The 12,377-nt window shown below is 48.5% G+C and overlaps 4 protein-coding genes across 4 annotated transcripts; 2 read left to right on the forward strand and 2 right to left on the reverse strand.

Moving 5' to 3' along the window:
- Positions 1–599: 599 nt before the first annotated feature.
- Positions 600–1,352, forward strand: EsH8_VI_000984 (uncharacterized protein; the record flags this gene model as incomplete). The annotated part of the gene is made up of 1 exon (XM_083272237.1): positions 600–1,352. The coding sequence occupies one exon, from the start codon at positions 600–602 to the stop codon at positions 1,350–1,352; it is 753 nt and encodes a 250-aa protein (XP_083127411.1).
- Positions 1,353–2,954: 1,602 nt separating this feature from the next.
- EsH8_VI_000985 (uncharacterized protein) lies at positions 2,955–5,012 on the forward strand (the record flags this gene model as incomplete). Its single annotated transcript, XM_083272238.1, has 1 exon — positions 2,955–5,012. The coding sequence occupies one exon, from the start codon at positions 2,955–2,957 to the stop codon at positions 5,010–5,012; it is 2,058 nt and encodes a 685-aa protein (XP_083127412.1).
- Positions 5,013–5,802: 790 nt separating this feature from the next.
- On the reverse strand, positions 5,803–6,240 carry EsH8_VI_000986 (uncharacterized protein; the record flags this gene model as incomplete). The annotated part of the gene is made up of 1 exon (XM_083272239.1): positions 5,803–6,240. One exon carries the CDS (start codon positions 6,238–6,240, stop codon positions 5,803–5,805), a length of 438 nt encoding a protein of 145 aa, XP_083127413.1.
- Positions 6,241–9,052: 2,812 nt separating this feature from the next.
- On the reverse strand, positions 9,053–12,128 carry EsH8_VI_000987 (uncharacterized protein; the record flags this gene model as incomplete). Its single annotated transcript, XM_083272240.1, has 5 exons — positions 9,053–9,085; positions 9,132–10,128; positions 10,182–11,357; positions 11,408–11,786; positions 12,050–12,128. 5 exons carry the CDS (start codon positions 12,126–12,128, stop codon positions 9,053–9,055), a joined length of 2,664 nt encoding a protein of 887 aa, XP_083127414.1.
- Positions 12,129–12,377: the final 249 nt, after the last annotated feature.

Raw genomic sequence — 12,377 nt, forward strand, 5'->3', positions numbered from 1 at the left:
AAAGCTTGTCCTCTATACCCACCAAGCTTGTTTTCCAGTACATCGTGACCACCCTACCGACGGACGGTTGATTAGTGATACGGTAATTTGAGACAAAGCGGGCGACATAATGTTGTTATCAGCCAATTGGAAAGGATGTGTTTTGGATGCTACTCACAATGTAGTTATTTATTTTCACGTGTGTATTGGCAATTTGGGGTCGTAGTACGGTTGTGAGTAATGTTCCTAACCTGCTATGTAGAGGACAACCCTTGACCCTAGGCAAGAGTGCGTCATCATGCAAAGACGATGAGGTCTCCACAACATAAGTTCCTGGAGCATTTGATGGACTCGTGTTAATTAGTTCCGACAATCAGTTGACGCCTTTGCCAATATACATGACGATAACGAGGGGTCATTTGGAGCGTTCCCAGCTTCCTAGTCTGTCTTAGTATCATTTTACGCTGAATAGTGACGACAAGTTGTTAGATGTCACAGCAAATATGCAATACATAAAGAGAGACGCTGCCTGATCAGATGGCCTTGCTCCAGACGTGGCCTATCTATCGTATGTGATACAACTGCATCTTTATTAAACAGAATTAACACAATATTTCGCCATGAAGACTTCAATCATCCTTCTTCTCGCCGGAACCTCAATGGTCGTTGCTGCTCCCACTGGGGCACAAACCAAGTCCAGCGGTGAGGCGAGCATCTCTTTCTTGGAATCCACCCACTACAAGCGAAACCCCGAAGCTGAGGCCGAGGCCGAGCCAGCTATTAACTTCTTGGAATCTGTACACTACAAGAAGGAGGCTGAAGCTGAACCAGCCATTAACTTCTTGGAGTCGGTACACTACAAGAAGGAGGCTGAAGCTGAGCCGGCTATCAACTTCTTGGAATCTGTTCACTACAAGAAGGAGGCTGAAGCCGAACCAGCCATTAACTTCTTGGAATCTGTTCACTACAAGAAGGAGGCTGAAGCCGAGCCGGCTATCAACTTCTTGGAGTCGGTTCACTATAAGCGAAACCCCGAAGCTGAGGCTGAAGCCGAGCCAGCCATTAACTTCTTGGAATCTGTTCACTACAAGAAGGAGGCTGAAGCCGAGCCGGCTATCAACTTCTTGGAGTCGGTTCACTATAAGCGAAACCCCGAAGCTGAGGCTGAAGCCGAGCCAGCCATTAACTTCTTGGAATCTGTTCACTACAAGAAGGAGGCTGAAGCCGAGCCGGCTATCAACTTCTTGGAGTCGGTCCACTACAAGAAGGAGGCTGAAGCCGAGCCGGCTATCAACTTCTTGGAGTCGGTCCACTACAAGAAGGAGGCTGAAGCCGAGCCGGCTATCAACTTTTTGGAGTCGGTTCACTACTGAACTTCGACTCATTTTGAGATATTCTAGCCTCTACCCAAAGGAGGGAAATATTTACGTACGTAACGGAAGATTATCTAAAAAAAATCGAGCAAAAAACTAATCGTTTTAAGATTGCAACATCGTTCAAAGGGGTGTCCTTTTTTTCCTTCATTCTTTTCTTTTGGGATTCATAGAGGTTTTATTGATAGCATCAATGAAATTGGACTAAATTCGTCGACAACTATGAAATTGAGACCACCTATTAAGAAATTGAAGCTCAGACAATTAACAAGTAATGTATGAAAATATGTCATGAATCATGATGCATCTAGCCGTCATTCAGATCTAGTTTTTGGTTCATGAACTTTGGCCAATTGCGTATATTTTCTTTTCTACGCTATCGGATTGTTTAGATGGGACCTCCAGTCTCGGGGTTCAAGTGACACATGGTATGGTGCACAATGCCTAAAGGCAAATATTGGGTAGGTTTGCAGTCTCAGGTTTAATTACCAGCCTTCTCAAAGTTCTTCAGCATTTTAATCCTACCGTATTCCTCTCAATTTTTGGGTTCCTTCTTGCTCTAATCATCGGTGTCGATTGAGACAGTATGTTTGGACCTGTTGGCGCGCGTTATTGGGCTCAGCTGAAGTACCCGATCCTGAGCTCTACCACGTCCAAGAAGCTCCTAATCTTCAACGTGTCATGCCCACAAGAGCACAAATCACCAGAGCAGGGCAAGGAGTAGCGAGGTCAAAGCCCAATGATTAAGTAGAAGTTATAGACACGGCGTCTTATGTTTATTGCTAACCGAAGCAACCCCGAGAGCCTTAAAGACAGGGAGGATTATGTACCGTTAGGAGACAAGGCTGTGGCCAAATCATGCAGTATGATCTAATCCAGGCCAGGGTTTCAGTGTTGCCTGGAGGGCCGCAGCCTGACGTGGAACCTCAATCTGCAAGACCACCCCATGTTTGAGACAACCTCCAGCCAAACGTTGACAGCAGTTTACCCAATGATATGAACCCAATGAGTTGGCTTACAGTATGACAGCATAGATTGTTTTAGCCAAGCACTATATCTGCATGCCAAGGCAGGTTCCGCCCGATTTAATTCAGCTGACATCAAAGATAGGGGGAGGGACTTTGATATTTTTAGTGGCGCGCATCTTTGGCTACAAATCATGATTCTTTATATTATTTGCACCCTTTCCTCTTTCTGTGACTGCTATTCCGCCGTCAATTTATTCCCCTTCAACCTGCTCTAGTTTAACTGTGTATCCAGGCCCGCAGCATGGCACATCCCCAAGATGGCACGGATACATTACGGCCCGCTCGATCTCATGAAGTTGAGGGATTTGAAGCTATCAGGTTGAACTCTCTCTCAGGTCGCAATTCGTCCGCTTTTGAGCAGGAATACGCAGTTCTTTATCCCATTAGAACTTCTGAAGAGTCCGTGACCAATCGTGCAGATAGGCAGAACCAAACAACAACCGGCGACGGGTCAATGCTCAATGCCCATGCTAAAACCTCTCTTCTACACGGGTCGGAGTTCCAAAACAAGGACAAGGCCAATTCTCAAAAAAACAGTCAACGGAAAGCGCTAGGAATACTGGGTCTTTGCATCATGAGCATCGGATCAGCAGTCATTACTGGGGCTGTGGTCTTCTTGGGCTACTTCTGGGTTGGCGCGATGCGGGCTACCGATGGTGAGATCGTGCACCCCCAATTCTGGAATCTCATCGTCTTCTCAGATTGGGCATCCAGAGCTGTCACTATTACTGCGGCTGTACTGCGTGTTTGCTTGGCATTTCAAATGGGAGTCTTTACAGCAATGTTAGCCTCCCTAATGATCGAGAGGGCCGGTGTTCCCCTCATGTCGGCCCCGCTCATCTCGATGCTCAGAGCTGTGTCTGCGTCGCCATACAATCTCGTCAACTGGACAACTTTCACCATGCCTTGGCGAAGTAGCCTGATTTACACCATAGCCATTGCGATTTCGGTCCTTTTAACAGCCGCGTCCCAGTTCTCGTCGACAGTGCTATTATCCGATTTCACAACAGTGAACGTGACCGTTCCTTGGGAATTTGCCAGCATATTGTATGGTCGCAGCGGGCAGAACGACGATATCTTAGAGGGATCGAGGATCTGGAACTCACAGCCATGGACATACTTTCGATTCGCAGAGCATCCGAGGATACCTACCGGCGACCAGTTATCTGACAGGTACGAAGACACTGGACACATCCTACGGGCCTTTCTTCCTTTCATGAGCGAGTCAAGCCGAAGTCGTTTACGGAGATACGAGGGACCCGCAGCTGTTATTGACTCCAGAGTGGTCTGTGTTCGACCTGTAATTGAAGACGTCGTCTTTTCTATTTCAGCTTCCGATATCGATCCTCATTTGGACCATTACAGAGAATACTTTGTCCGTGGAACGTTTGGATTTGGCGGCGAATTTGATGAGATTCCCATAAACGACGTCACATCTCGAACCGAATGGCCGTTCCACTGCGTGGTATCAGCCGAAGGCTCTTACAAGGATGACTGGGATCTCTCGATCTGCTCGGCACATGGTGGGAAACTCCAGGCAGCAGGACCTGTCTACCAAGGCATGCCTGTTCTCAGCTCCTTGCTTTCCGGCACATCCACCAGCATTTTTCTGATGTTCAATGGAACTGGCGCGGTGGAAACTTGGCGACCCATAATACGGAATTTCGGGAACATCAGTAGCGACAGTAGTCGATGGGAGGCTAGCGCCCAAAACTGGACTGCATCTATAGACGAAATTTGGGCTCGCATAGATGTGCCAGGCACCAATAATAGTATGTCAGTCAGTGCATGCTTCGCAAATCTTGGAGGTCACGTTCTCAACGTTAGCATCTCCGGCGACACCAACTCGATTGAGCCCAGCCTGGTCTGGGATAAGACGACAGCTCGATTCAACACAGATGTCATCCGAAACCAGTATTCAACCCCTGGTTACTATAATCTCTCGGTGGAATCTCGGGGCATTCTATCGCTCGCTTCAAAGGATACGTGGGAAAATGAACCAGTTAAAATCGATTACGGTCGTGTTTTGCTTACCAGCGTCGACTCTAGCCTACCTTTCATGAACCGCGGCGCATTTGACCCTGACCTTGACCCATCACCATGCGGTACTTTACGGACAGGGCCGACAGGTGGTGATTCTTCACGCGCCTTACATTACGCACATTCTGCCCTCTTTCAAGACGTCTTAAAAAGGGGCGGTAACCTGTCAGAAGCTCTACAGGCGGTTCTGATGGTCACCCAACAAATGGAGTATTATGAGACAATTCCTTACTTTCAAGAAGCGTGGCCAGCGTCATATGTTATGGCCGAAGAAAAGCTTCTTCCAGTAAGGTGGTTGGGATTTGGTATCGTTATCGGCATTATCGGTGTTCATTTTCTTCTTGTCGCCATTACAATGACATTTTTCCTGAAGCTTACGCGCTCTAGCTGGCTGGGAAACGTATGGATGGCTTTGAGTCAGATTGTCTCGGTTGAAACTGAAGACATTATTCTGAAGTCTACACACCGAGATGATGAGGAAGTAGAGTGCCTAATTTCGGAAGCAACGACTGGGGTCGACGCGAGGTTGAGGCAACGGGTAAAGATAAAAAAGAACGAAATTAATGAGAGGGACGAGTTGGTTTCATTCTGAACCGGCTAAGGGAAAAGAGCGCGGTTTCGTAACACTGAAAAAGCCCAAATAAATTCATTCGCTCTCTCATTTCCCACCCTTCTTCTGCAGCTCGCCCTCGATTCCCTACAACGCAGTGGATGACAACCCCTGTGCAGGGATTGCCATACTTTGCAAGGAATTGCTCCATACAGCAATAGAGGACCAAATCCGAGGCCCCGCCCGGAGATGGACGGGGAAATATAGATGTAGGTTTAGGGGTCGTGTTCTCTCTGTTTCCTGAGTCGAAGCTTTGGGAGTATTTAGGCTACTTCAAGTTCTACACTGTTTTCATGTATGCAGGTACATGAAAATAGAACAGTCTACCAGCCATAACAAAGTTGTGTCGCGAGGTTACTACATAAGCTACATAAGGCCTCAATTGCTATGCGTAATTTACAGCGTCACTTTGTGCCAAATTAGCTGACATACGATGGCCTTCAAGTAATGGAGGATCCATCTAGTTATTGATCAAGTTAGATAGATTCCATCAAAACAAAGCAGCAGAACTGTATCGAGACATCCTACGCGGAGGATAATACGAATATAGAGTTCCAAGTCAATCTTTCCCCTTTCACTTTGCCAGTTATCATGAAAACAAGGAATCGGCACTCGGCAAATCACTACCAGCTGTATCAATTTTAATTCAATGCCATTCCATATTATTACATTATACTACTTTTCTTTTACATGATTCAGGTCATAATGATTCTCTTAGCGAACCATGTCTTTCAGGTCCGTCCGCTTCTTCTACCGTATGCCCGCTACTTTTTCAAGGCAAGTTCTGGGGAGCGTAGCTTTGGTCGGGGTTGACAGCAATGCCGTTAACGAGCTGCTTGTCGGTGTAGGCAGGCCAGACGATGAGCTTCTGATCAGTGACAGAGAAGGTGGTAAACCCGGCATCAGCGCCGAATTGCCCGCTCCAGCCGGATGTAACTGTGTAAGCGTCACACTTGGCGTTTGAGGCGGCACGGCTTGCAGGAGAGCCGGTGGTGGTGAACTTGCAAGCAGTGGTAGCTGCGGTGTGGGTGTTGATGTTGAAGCTGTAGTCGCAGGAGGTGTCTTCTGCATTGCAAGTGCGGGTGAAGGCCTCAATGGTCCACTCGGGGGCGGCGGCCATCATGGACTTGACTTCCCGCTTGGCGACGGGGGAGCCGGAGACGGCGGTGGCGGCAGCCAGGGCAGAGAGGAAGATGTTGGTGATCTGCATTTTGAAGTTTATTGGTGATGAGATGAATTAAAGAATAAAGTTGGTAATGGTCGTCGTAGTTGCTTGTATTCTGTTGAAAGTGGTCGAGAACTGCATTATTGGAGGGAGGTTCGGAGGTTTAAGTATCTCTGGAGGTAAGGATCCTGCTACCTAGAAGGCCAATGTTTTGGACACATGGTTCGGCCTGACAACGATTCTGTGGATGCTCGAACGATTCGACAAGTGACGTTGCCATCGTATTTCCATTCCACGTGCCGAAGGCCCGCGACAAGTCGCTTAGCCACTTCCCTCCGCTCTCTCCGCTGCGTCAATCCACTATGACAGCGATGCAAATGCTAATATGACATAATCATGAAAACAAGTCGTCAGGCGATCACTAGAGCCGTGCTTGAGGCCTGGTAGAATCGCTTAATTACGTATTCATTTACATTTAACAATTAGACTCTGTCAACTAGGTCCTGCAATGTGGTTTAAAAGCGACATCCCCGTTTTCCCCAGCGCACTAAGTGCCCGGTTTACTGAATGGTGGCTGGCGAGACTTTGGACAACCTCCAAGGGCCAACTCTCGTATTCAGGGTCGCATGCGTTCCGTTTTCTGGGGCAGTGGACATAAACCCCAAGCGCATGACGTACATTATGTTACCCCGAGATGAATACGAGCGCTAACTGCCGGGCCTAATTAGTTGCACCAAGGCGTGACTCCACGTTCTAATCTTCTTTCGGAGTGCCGATTCCCCGAGACCTCATCGCCCCAGTGCCATTCCGCCTTGGCAAATCTACTTTATTTCCATTAATCCTTCCCCGTTCTTCCAGAATGCTATGTTTAGCCACCGGCTTGCCCGAAGAAGTGCTCTAGCTTCGCCCAACTTTAAGACTGATTTGCGGGGTATTCTCATTAATCCGCTGTGGCTGTGTGCCTCGTTTGTCAGGTGTCTCAAATTCCATCTCCTCCCTTCACTCGTTGCACCTGTTGTTGGAGCGAGGTATGAGGTATGCCACGGCGATCGACGGGAACAAGTAGCGCAAACGGCCGAATCAGAACCAATAATGGAATGATAGATTTTTCTAGTTTGGCAAACAAACTGTTGACTTATCCCCTCCTTCGAACAACTATTAAGATGCCTTGCCAGTGGCACTAGGAACAGGTAGCTGTCGATGAGAATCCATATACATACCTCGCGTCGCCGATCTGGCTAATACTTGCGACGCATCTTACGAGAGCGGCAATACTAGATCTACAAGTGCTTACATGTCTCGAATGGGCATTCATCGAACACGAAGTCACTGGCGGTGTGCCATGTTTCTTCATTGAGTTGTGCAAGGGACGTTACTGACCTCCACTCAGGTGATGGGTCAGAAACGTTGCAATGTCTCCAAACCCCCCCCCCAATACTTGCAATCATCTGCAACCACTCGCATGCTCCTTCATTCCAACCGGTCTAAGAGTACAACGTTGCCTTCGTTGCAGTGTTCCTAAGTGCCTGAAAATTAATGTTCAGTTGAATGCTTGAGAAGCCTCTCTAGGACTGCTACTTGAGGATAAACTATTGTTCTGTTAGTTTCCAGTTGCACATTTTCCCCCGATACAACCACACAGCATAAGTAATGCAAGGTTTTGATAAGTCTTGCTGTTCGCATCAAAGACTTCAGCGAGATGCCTTCAAAGAGCACCGCGTCAGCAGCAGGTTGAGAAATATATTCAACGAGCTTGCTCATAGCCTGATAAAACCCTAAACCCTCTAAACATATGATATATATTGCTTGGATTGGGATCACCGCTTATATCTGTGTTATCATCACGACTTAAAAGGCCTTAGCCTAACGTTTTGTTCGCGACGGACAGTAACTGCGCCACCAAGCCTGTGGCCGATTTAATGTCACCCGTGGTCAAATCATCCAGGGCAAGGCTAGGCATTAGAAACCCCCAAGAGAAAGTGAAGAGCCTATGAGGCAAGGGTCAATTTCAGGACCGCACCCGCCATTTCACCTTGTGGTAACGGATTTTCTCTTTCACCCAAATTTCAGATACACATTATAGAGGCAATTTAAACTTGCCTGCAGCATCCTATCTTGTGTCTTCCTTGCCCATTTCATATGATAAATATGCGTCGCTCTCTTATCAGACGAGAAGATCCTTGGTAAAAGAAAGTTTCTCGAACATGGAGCAGATACCCACCGCATGCCGTATAAGTTGAGCCTAGACATACCAACTACGGTGAGGAACACACCCAAAGAAAGCTGTCTATTTTCACTCAAGATACCTAGACTGGCACGAGGCAAAAATAGAAACTTTTGCCTCATGCCTGAATCGAACAGGCGATCTTCTCATTACTAGTGAGACGCTTTACCACTGAGCCAATGAGGCTTCGCATGGAATTGTCACAACAAAATGGTGTTTTCGTATCGTGCTGGCATCGTGATGTGGTTGTGTGGATGTCCCACTTGCGGGAGGGTCAGGGCACGCATGGGTCGTCGTGGGTGCTTCAATTTTATTGTTTGTGGACCACCTGGGCCAGGCACCTTGTTCAGTAATGTGCGTCTCCTGGGGCGCCTCTCGAAAGCATAAAATCATCAACCCACGGCAACATTGTCGGCAGCGCGAGTTTTGTAAAGCTAACAGCCCGTGACAAGCTTTCAGCTTTCAAGCATAAGAAACAGGAAGTGTGCATCATGATATTTTTTTAAAAATTTCTGCCAAGCATCCGTTAAGCTACTTAGACGACAGTATGCAACTCCTAACTTGTGAGTTTCGGCGAGCGCTTTAGGAATCAAGGCATTATGCAAGCTCATTATCGAGAATCCATCCAAGACCCTAAAGGGCGAAGACTCTTGGAGACAGTGGTTGCTGTGTTAAAGAGCAACTGCCAAGAGTCCGTACGGCAAATGCATACATCCCATGCATCCCCGAGCATAATTTCCTCGACAATGTCCCTACGCAAACAGAACGTAGCTGTTCTTGTATCCGTGACGTACTTGAATGCGGTCACGATATGTAAACCCTTTTCTCGCATGTGTTTCGCTTCGTCAGACAAGTCCCCCTCTTCGTCATCTCGAAGCAGCCCGGGTAGAATGGGCTTCTTCGAGCCAACTACGTGCATGTTGGTAAAGGCGAGAACAAAGTGCGGGACTCTGGTTTGCTTCTCGCGGAACTGCGGGAACGTGATGCTGCACTCCAAAATGTCTTCGGGGGACACAAGGGTCGTTTGAGGTGTAATGACACCGAAAGGAAGCAGACGACGCCAGACGCTGAGAAGTGTTGTGAACTCAGCTCTCCAAGGACCTAAGCTGGTCTTTCGCTGCGAGAAGAACTTCTTCGAGTCATCAGGCTCGAGCACAAGCTTTCTAGGCGCACGCGCAGTTGTAATGATGCTGCCTTCGCAGATAGCGGCCAGTATGCCCGAGAGCCAGTGTGCCGGATACCCAACTTCGTGCATACGAACAACAATTCTGAAGAAGGCTGTTAAATTCAGTGGGGCGTGGACTGGTCGATCACTCCACGTAGGGCGGCGGTAAGGGAGGCAGATCTTCAGTAAATGTGCGTGAAGCCAGTGTTCCAATACAGATCGAGACATTAGGCGATTCCGAGGAGTATTTTTGGCTCCGGTGCGTGCCCAGATGAAGTAATTCTCAATCATGAACTTGTTGCCCACCATGTCCGCGAAGGCGCTGGGAATTTCAGAAACATCGGCATCCTTCTCGCGCACCAAGCCAAAGTGATCAGCTACTTGTTTTTGGTCATGCATGAGCATGTACTCTGTTAGAAATTGTTCATGGGAGTTGAACATCGGAGGGTTGAGCAAGTTGTTGAACCTCAAGTTGGAGGGGCGGTTCTCGGCGAGCAGAGGACCTCCGTACATGAGGGCGGTCAAAGGCCCGCCAACGTAGTCCCTGCGGTTTGAGGTCAGCGATGTGTGAATTTCGGACAAGAGAAACCAGCATACGGAATGTTACTCATATGAATTCGGTCATATTGTCGCGGAAACTGAGTTGGATCTATGCCCTTGGGTTTGTTGGGCTTCTTGAGGCGATGTTCTAGGGCGTTGTATCGAATGCGCTCTAGGACATCTGCCATTTCTCCAGTAATTATCTCGACGCTAACACGCCTCGTAAGGTTTACCAGTGAAATGGCCAGAACGTCAAAAAACTCTGCGAGGCTTTTCAGCACATTAGTGTTCTCATCTCTGCCCTGCGCAGGAACAGACAAGTTGTGAATAAGATCGGAAGGATCCCAGTCAAGAGTGGGCATGAGCTCTGACACAGGGGTGCCGGGTTCAAGTTGTTCGTAGCGCCGAGGCTCATAGTCCATGTCGAGAACTGTGGGGTTCGTCTTCCAGTTAGAGTCGATGTACTCTTCCAGGGTCTTCTTGGAGTTCTTGCTGCCGGAACGGAAAGCATCCAGCAGAGGCCGTAATGCAGGCTCTCGGCGTTCGATAAATACGTCCGGTGCAAAAATAACACCGAAGTCGCGGTAGTCTTGCTCTTTATTTTTGCTGTCCGGGTGAGCATCGACAGCCTCTTCACCAAAGACGTCCTTTCGGTGCTGCTCGGTCTTGATGAAGTTTCTAACAACAGCAGTTCGAATTTTCTTCGGAGAATAGTCATCTCCAAGTGGTTCAAGCCATCGCTTAAGCTTCCGAATAACTTCGTCCCGGGTTTCTTGGGGGACATAAATTGTCTCGAGAATGTCTTCGCCACTCTCGAGCTCGTCGATCAATGTCCTGATGTGTTCCTCCATCTTTTGAGCGACAAAGGCCGGAATGAATGCAGAAGAATATAAGTAACCCATAACCGTGAGTGCGTCCTCGATACGTGGCAATTTCGCAAGCTTCATCGCGCCGTACTGATAGACCATGTCAAACATAACCAGCATCCTCGCAAGGGCTGTAGCGTTTATGTCCAGTAGAGTAAAATGGGCTTTCCTGAACATTTTCTTGCCTCTGCCCATAATCTCACCCATGCCAAGGCCAACTATGGTCGAAAAGAAGTGACGAGCATCCCCGCTGCCGCAGAGGAGAAAAGAGACATCTCCACGGGGGCCGACGGCCGACCAAAGTGGTGAGTCAAAGAGTGGTGTTGCCATATCGTGCCCCATGGCGTAGTACTCAGGGCGATCCTGGCTACAGCATTCATCAGTAGGATCGAACAGGCAGTTAAGAAAGAGACTTACAGATGGCCCTTGTACGGTGCCAAGCGACCAAGTGTCTGCTTTCGCCATTGGGAGTCGTCTGGTATAGATGACCAAAGAGTTTTCATCTCCTCCAGTGCTGTCCGCATATCCTTCCCAGAGGAGTCTTCGGCAAGGGCCTTCACAGGGTTGCTAGCACTGTCGAGAGACAGTGAGTGCAGGTGGCATTTGGCCATCCGGGTGTAGAGCTTCTGTTTCTTGGGGCCATTGTCTGGCTCAGACGCAGATAGAGCCAGTGCCCTTTCAAGATTAGACAATGCCGCAGGATAATCTCCTTGCTCGAACTTTATGGCAGAGATATTAGACCATGGCGCGGGGTCTTCGGGGGCCAGTGAAGCCGCTTCTTTGTACGCCTTTTCCGCTGCCAGGGAGTGTCAACAGAGATGCAAAACAGGGCATTCTGCGAACCAGCACGAACCTTCAAGGAAATGTCCTTTGCGATAGAAGCCATTGCCGCGCTCTCTAGCCGCTGCTGACTCAGATGCCGCGTCTGATGCCATTTCGCATGATAATCATGTACTGCGCCTCGCGTTTCTCATGCCGTTGGGTATTTGAGAACAAATCCACACTAATTTTTGCACTATCCCACGTTAAGCTTTGACTCCATTAATGATAAGAACGCACTGGCCATGTCGCGAACCTTAGTCATCGTGATGTTAACAAATATCATCGTTATTTGTGTCCCTCGGTCACGGTTGGCCATATCGCGACGCGCGGGCCTGTCGCTGAAAATTGTTGATTGCTCAACCAACCCGCGGGATCCGTGATACACGCGCTGCTCTCGTGCAGCAGCAGTTTAAGGAAGCTTTACCGCTTCTTTTGCCGCTAAGTGGTACCTCTGATCATGCACCCACAGCTTCAAAAGTGCAGCCCTGGACCTAGACTAAATCCGTAGATGTGATTGGGGCGTGGACCTACCCTATTGGGGAAAAGACTAGCACGCTGCACTTAG

This window comes from Colletotrichum jinshuiense, chromosome 6 (assembly GCF_051148585.1).
Source record: "Colletotrichum jinshuiense chromosome 6, complete sequence".
NCBI lineage: Eukaryota > Fungi > Ascomycota > Sordariomycetes > Glomerellales > Glomerellaceae > Colletotrichum > Colletotrichum jinshuiense.